The sequence below is a fragment of the Telmatherina bonti genome (genome assembly GCF_933228915.1).
Source record: "Telmatherina bonti genome assembly, chromosome: 1".
Lineage (NCBI taxonomy): Eukaryota > Metazoa > Chordata > Actinopteri > Atheriniformes > Telmatherinidae > Telmatherina > Telmatherina bonti.
The window spans coordinates 32,347,060-32,353,719 of NC_136619.1; the positions used below are offsets into that span (position 1 = coordinate 32,347,060).

General features: G+C 37.7%; 1 protein-coding gene across 7 annotated transcripts in view; it reads right to left on the reverse strand.

The window, feature by feature from the left end:
- pde8a (phosphodiesterase 8A) overlaps positions 1–6,660 on the reverse strand; it is a 54,707-nt gene that overhangs the window by 13,609 nt on the left and 34,438 nt on the right. For all 7 annotated transcript variants that reach the window (XM_079245992.1, XM_079245991.1, XM_079245993.1 and 4 more), the window contains 9 exons: positions 6,524–6,578; positions 6,220–6,308; positions 5,958–6,036; positions 5,481–5,621; positions 3,801–3,889; positions 3,631–3,682; positions 3,504–3,546; positions 1,773–1,850; positions 1,493–1,563 (listed from right to left, as the gene is read on the reverse strand). In XM_079245992.1, the coding sequence (XP_079102118.1) occupies positions 1,493–1,563; positions 1,773–1,850; positions 3,504–3,546; positions 3,631–3,682; positions 3,801–3,889; positions 5,481–5,621; positions 5,958–6,036; positions 6,220–6,308; positions 6,524–6,578 (697 nt within the window). The remainder of the gene's footprint in view (positions 1–1,492; positions 1,564–1,772; positions 1,851–3,503; positions 3,547–3,630; positions 3,683–3,800; positions 3,890–5,480; positions 5,622–5,957; positions 6,037–6,219; positions 6,309–6,523; positions 6,579–6,660) is intronic.

Here is a 6,660-nt window from a genome sequence, read left to right on the forward strand (position 1 = left end):
ACAATGTTTATTTCAAATGTTGATGCACAACTTCAAGACATACTGCTATGTGAAAAAAGTAAGGATATCCTGCAACACCTCCAAATTTGAGCAAACCTTGTCTGATGTATTCATAAATTGAAAGTTGCCAGTAACTGTGGAAAACATGACCAGATCTGGACCACCAGATTACAACGCTAGCTTGAGAAAACTGGACAAAAAATGCATCAGACTTAAGCCAACAAATGAGTTTTACTACACAATGCAAATGAGCTCTTTGGTTGCAATGATCACAGGTTTGTTTGTAGAAAAGAAAAGTGAAGATTTTGTTTCATGTTGGGACAGCTTGTCAGTTGGAAGGCTGCGTTGTTCACATGTGACGATCAAGCAAATTCTGGGTGCAAGTGTGAGCCAGCTTGTCAAGAAATCAGTACTGAAAAAAAGTCTAGTTTTTCTGACGGAAAACTATTACAAATTTCTTTTTTATATCAATTGCAAATGACTGGTTTCTAAAATAACAGTTTCCTTATTTGAACACTACTGAGAATCCTGAATCCTGACCAGGCTGTAGCTTAAGACAGCCTGAACATCATCCAAAATGAAGTGACTGATCTCCAAACAAAATTCCTCACACAGCAGCACACATTATGACAACATATTTTTGTTCCCCTATTCATTTCACATCATATAGTCCCACTGAATGACAGCCTAGTCTTGACCCTAAACCTAACATTTTTGCATTTTAATTAACGTCATAAAATTACCCCTGAAGATCTTAAAATTCAAAAACATGTCACACAAAAATTGCCGGAAGCTAATTTCTATTAATACACAATCCCATGATGCCTCGTCAGACACCAAAAAGCATTTGCAGGCTGTGATATGCGCCCAAGGTGTTTTCTGATCAATGACGGTTAACAGTAGCAGAATGGCTCATTTAAAGTTGGTTTGAAGCACAAAATGTGACTTTGTTCAGCAATATTCAGACTAAAGGCACACATACACACACACACACACACACACACACACACACACACACACACACACACACACACACACACACACACACACACACACACACACACACCGACTAGTAAAGAGTACCAGCAGTTCTATCAGAGCTTTATTCTCGAGAGGATGATGCCTACAGGGACTGACTACACAGTCAAATGATACAGCAGAGGAACTGCAGTGTGTCATATGACCCATCCCTGGGGACTTTCTCTGTTTCCGACTATCCAGGCTCAGAGACTACATAAACCACTAAAACAGCAGATCATTCTGGTTCAACACACTTTCCTGTCTTGTGCATAAAATGTGGCATTTTATCTGCCCATCTCCTCTTGAAATGGTGTGTGTGACCTCTACACTCAGTGCTTGTAGCTGTACAAGAAGTGCTCATGGCAGTTGTGGCAGTTTTATAATGCAAGTGTTCAGTCATGAGATAGCAAACATCAGTACAAAGTGATAATCATATGATGGAGGCTGGGAGGGATGATGGGGAGGAACCCACCTTGGTGATGGGAGCCTCTATAGTCATCGAGTGAATTCGGGCCATTGAGGAGTGTCTTCTCTGTGAGCTTCCTGTTGGAATTAAAAAGAAATATCTGATAAGCTTCCTGACATCTATACGATAAATACGATTTTAAAAAAAACAAATGAAGTTGCAGTTTTTCAGCCACTCTCTAATTAGCACGTGTGTGTATCCAATCAACACATAATGCAAACAGAGAAGGTCTCATAGGTTGACAAGATGCCCAGAGTTTCCACCGTCTATCTCCCTTCACTCTCACCATCGCTCCCACGAGATGTTGTGGATCTGACATCCAGAGAGCCTTTCCTCCGGTCTTTGTGCTTACTGGATTGTATGTCTGGTAAAGAAAAAACATAACACATCTTACACTGACACGAACATAGTTTAGGTTGGGTTGTCTTTGGGCCTTATATCACAATGTCTTAAAAAATCCACGAGAATAAAACTTTTTTTTTAATTGCATTAGAATTGCATGATTTTTATTTTTTTCATTTGTGTGTGTGTGTGTGTGTGTGTGTGTGTGTGTGTGTGTGTGTGTGTGTGTGTGTGTGTGTGTGTTTGGGACTGGAATGGAGAAAGTTTAAAACAAAGGCAAAACTGACATATGAGAAAGGAAATCACTGGATGGCCAGAATATCCATTGAAGGGGGAATATATTCAGAAATAAATTAAATAATGTACTTTTAAGCAATGTCAAATATTTAAAATTGTAACATTGATGATGTAAGAAAAGTAATAAGTTGAATTATTAATACAGCTGTAAAATTGTCTCAGACAGCTGGGTGCTGAACTTCTCATTATTTAGCAATGTGTTTACTGAAGACTACTTCAGCAGGAAATAAATCAACACAGATTTGAGCATTTTAGAGCAGCATGAAAATTCAAGTTGGACGAGTACAAGACAATCCACACTGTTGTGTTTCTATGGATATGATCAAGGTAATTATCAAGACATAATTAACTTGTCATCTTTAAAATTTCATTTTAATTTAGGCAATTTTTATGCTTTAATTCAGAACTGTGAGCAGATGTGATATAAAATGACTAATTCTGTGAGTGATGTAGTTTAAAGAACATTTTAACATACATTCTGAATATTTTTATATAAAAAATGTTTTTTTCTTAATCTTTAAATGCATTCAGATGTCATAAAAGTAATAAAAACCATAAATGAGAAAAAACTACAATAAATGAAAACATTGCATTTAAAAAAGATGATGGGAGATAGTCTAGCAGCCATTTTTTTTCATTTTGAAAATGGAAAAATGGAAAAAGAATCTTCAATAAACACTTTTGAGCTCTGGCACAACACCAGCGGAACAATCAACCTGCAGAGCCTCTTATCAGAAGTCAAGAAGTGAAAAGGTGTTGTATAATAGATTAAAATATAATGTGCTGGAACACCGTGTAAAGTTTCAGAAATAACAGTAGGCTTGTGACGCAGACACAGTGGAGATATGATTCCTGTTAAGCTTGCTTGTCAGAAACCAAGTTGCTGCCTTTTGAAATCTGTTGCTGCTGTGAGTTGACTTTACAGCTGATACCACAATACAACAAAAGGACTTCTTAAAGGTCAACAAAAGAAAGATATTTCTTTTCACATATTTCTTTGCCAGATAAGGAAGGCACGGAGTTTAAAATCTGGGTCATGGTTTAAAGAACAATGACTTTCTCCCATGAATTCTTTCTGAGTTTACAAAGTCAAGGTTTCTAAATGGGACGATCTCTGACGTAACCCTAAAAAATGTGTCATCTGCAAACAAAAGCACTGACAATCTGTAACATCTGCATTGATGATCCAAAAACTGGACGTTTGCTTCCTTAAAAATAAAAAGTAACGTCTGAACCTTAAATGATCCAACATTGTGGCAAACCTAGTGTGATATTGTCACAGAAAAGACTCACACCACTAATCCTGATCAGCCCAAGAGGTCATGCAAAGAGGGTGCACTATGGGATGAAACAGGACGAATAATGAGATTTATCTCACCTGTTTGAGACTCTGCCTGCACACGTTCACTGGATTTATCACTCTGCATGGACACAAAGGGTAAAGCAAAGGTCCTATTAAAAGCCAAAAAACCTACTATTAAACAAAAATTGGAAACACATCTCACCTTATTATTATCATTTAAAGGCCTGTTGATAGACACATAGTGTCTGATTTTTCTGTGAATGAAAAGAAGAACAGTCAAGAGAAAATAAAGTCATAAAGGCGATTTTAGATTTCATATTCATGTACGGTCATTTGAATTGAGAACACTCCATGATCCAGGCTTCAACTTACCCTCCCTGTCCAATTACAGGTGTGATCTTCACATTTTGCTGAATGCTCTCTCCGTTCTTCTTTTTGGCATAATAAATCCCCTGCCACTCCTAGAACAACACACAAACAAGGCAAAGAAAATGTACAGAAATAATTTTTCAACTACTTATCATAAGGAAAATAAACAGTAGATAGTACAAGGGGTGTGTAAGAGTGTGTGGTATGTTTGTGCTGCAGATGATGAAATAGGGGGAGTCCGAGTATTTCAGAGAGCGACAGCTTGCTTTAATGGCTAAGGGGAGCGCTCCTGGAGTCCTGTGCACACGTTTCATGTACCCCACCTGCAGACAGCTTTAGCAGCTGAAAAAGACCCTTCCTGCTGTTAGGCGGTTTGGAGCTGACCTTTGCTCTCTGTGTACCCAGCTTACAGCACAGCCATCAGCTGCTGTTCTTCAGGCACATGAAACAGAGCTGCTGGATGGCCAGCAGTGTAGACTAGCAATACACTTGAATGTATGAATAGACACAAAGGCAGTAGCGCATATCTGTTATATGAATGATCTGATTGGAAAGCAAGAGTAGTGGAAGCTATACTACTGCACTGTGAAAAAGTTTTGGACCTCTTTGTATAGTGTCAGGGGAAAAAAATTACATAATAAATAAATAAATAACATGAAGGCTATTACTACTAATAATAATATTAAAAACACACACAAAAAAAAATAAATGTCAAAAAGGAAATGCATGTTTCTTTTTTTTTTTTTTATAGTACTAACAAGTCCTAGACAAACTTTCTTGTGATACCTTTAAGTAATATTCAGGAATAGTTCTCCAGGCTTCTTGCGTGTCCAAGTTATTATTTGGAGGTTGACTGCCTTTTGTTCTGTTTTCTGTCAAGACGATCCCACACTGCTTCAATAAAGTTGAGTTCTGGACTCTGGGGGAGATCTGTCACTCCACTAGACCTGTTGCCACTGATTTTCAGTCCAGTTCTTGTGTCATTTGGCATACCGCAGCCTTTTCTCCCCATTTCCCTTCCTTAAGAATGACTTATTGACATCCACCTTCCATGGAGACTATTTCTGATGAGGCTTCAGTAAACAGTAGAAGGTTCAACTTAAAGCACAGAATAATCTCTCAGGTACTGTTTCAAGCATTAGCTGGATTTCCCCACCCTCCCTCCTTTTTCTCAAAGAGCCCACTTTCACATTGGTTTTAGTCCTGCTTGCTGTGTTTCCTTCAGTGTTTTGCCATTTTGTTGCATCATTTCCAAAAAAGTGCCAAAATAAACAAGTTCAAACTGGGTCATTGCCAAGCTGTTCCATATACAGATAGGACATGAGCTCATCATTTCAATGTGATGTCTTGAATATTTATAAGTTGTCAAGTGGCTTAACAAACAGAAATGCCTTCCCCGGGTACAAAAACATAACTGAAAATAAGGGCAAAAAACGACCAAAGAAAAATGTTAAAAGATTTTCAGAAAGTTTAGAGAACTGTTGCTCAAGACTACTTTAAAAGATTACAAGAAAATTTGAATTGTTGCAACATAAAAAAAAAAGATGGGTGACTTGGGATGTTTGTACACCATTGTGTATGTTAAATTCACAGATTAAAAGATTTAAAAAAATTTTTTTTTTTTAAAATGTAGCGTTTGAATTGACATACATCTTGTATATGACACAACTGAATGCATATTACCTTTCCTTTCCGGATACAGGAGTTTATTGTTTCAAGGAGATCAGGCTTATTCTTCTCACTTTTAGGCACTTCTATTATTTCTTTCCCTATTAGCTCGCCTTGTTGATAGCCCATAATGGACTCATAGGCAGGATTCACATACTGTAAAGGAGATGAGACGACAGCAATGAGAGTTCATCAGAGATGTTGATCTGCAATAAATTCAGAGACTGTTGATTGATTACTGAATAGTTAAAAAAAAGAGCTACAACAAAAATAAAGAAAAAAGAGAGAAGAAAAAGAAAATTTCTTCCATTCTAGGTGGAGATTAAAACATAGTGAAAATATAGACTAGTGTTTTGGGGATTCAAATGACAGAAACCACAAGTATTGTTAGTGAGTTCTCAGATCACAAGACATGAACAGGCAATTACATAAGGTGGAGGTGGACAGGGGGAGGGGAGTGGTGGAGAAAAAACAAAACAAAAAAAAAAACACCTGAATAACTTGATCTTCAGAAGTGATCTCTATGGCGTCTTGGCTTTGTTCCAGCGCTGTGAAAATGGCATTGCCAGCTCTGTATGTTGAGACGCAACAGTAAGAAAACCTACTGTTAACACATGCAGCTATGTCAAGCTTTTAAATGGGCATTCAGTCATTTTTCAAGACAGCTATAAAGGGCCTTAAACATTGTCTCATATCTTCCTCATATTACAAGAGCTTTAAAACATGATATAGTCCAACAATATGCACAACTCACCTCAGTTTGAACTGTGCTAGCACTTCTCCATGCTCCAACTGTAGCAGCTCATTGTAGCAGGTCATCATATTGGCATTTTCCACATATCTCTAAGTGTCAGAGCAACACAGGTCAATCAAAAACAAATCAAAACCCATTTGTGGCACTGATTTGTGACGGTGTCAGCGCAATCCATTTATTTCCATAACAGGATTTAGAATGGATTCTAGTCTTTCAGGAATTATGAATTGGCAAAATAGAAATAATATCAATAGAAAAATGCACACAGAGGCAAGAGAAAACACTTGTTGTACTGGATGCTCACCCTATTAAAGCCGGCATTGATCAGCGGCATCACAGAGGCTTCTTCTCTGTCTGGCCTTTAACAGAGAGTACATGTAAGCATAAATGTACCGCATGATAAATGCTTAAGAGCTGCTACGTATGACAAACTGCAGGTCT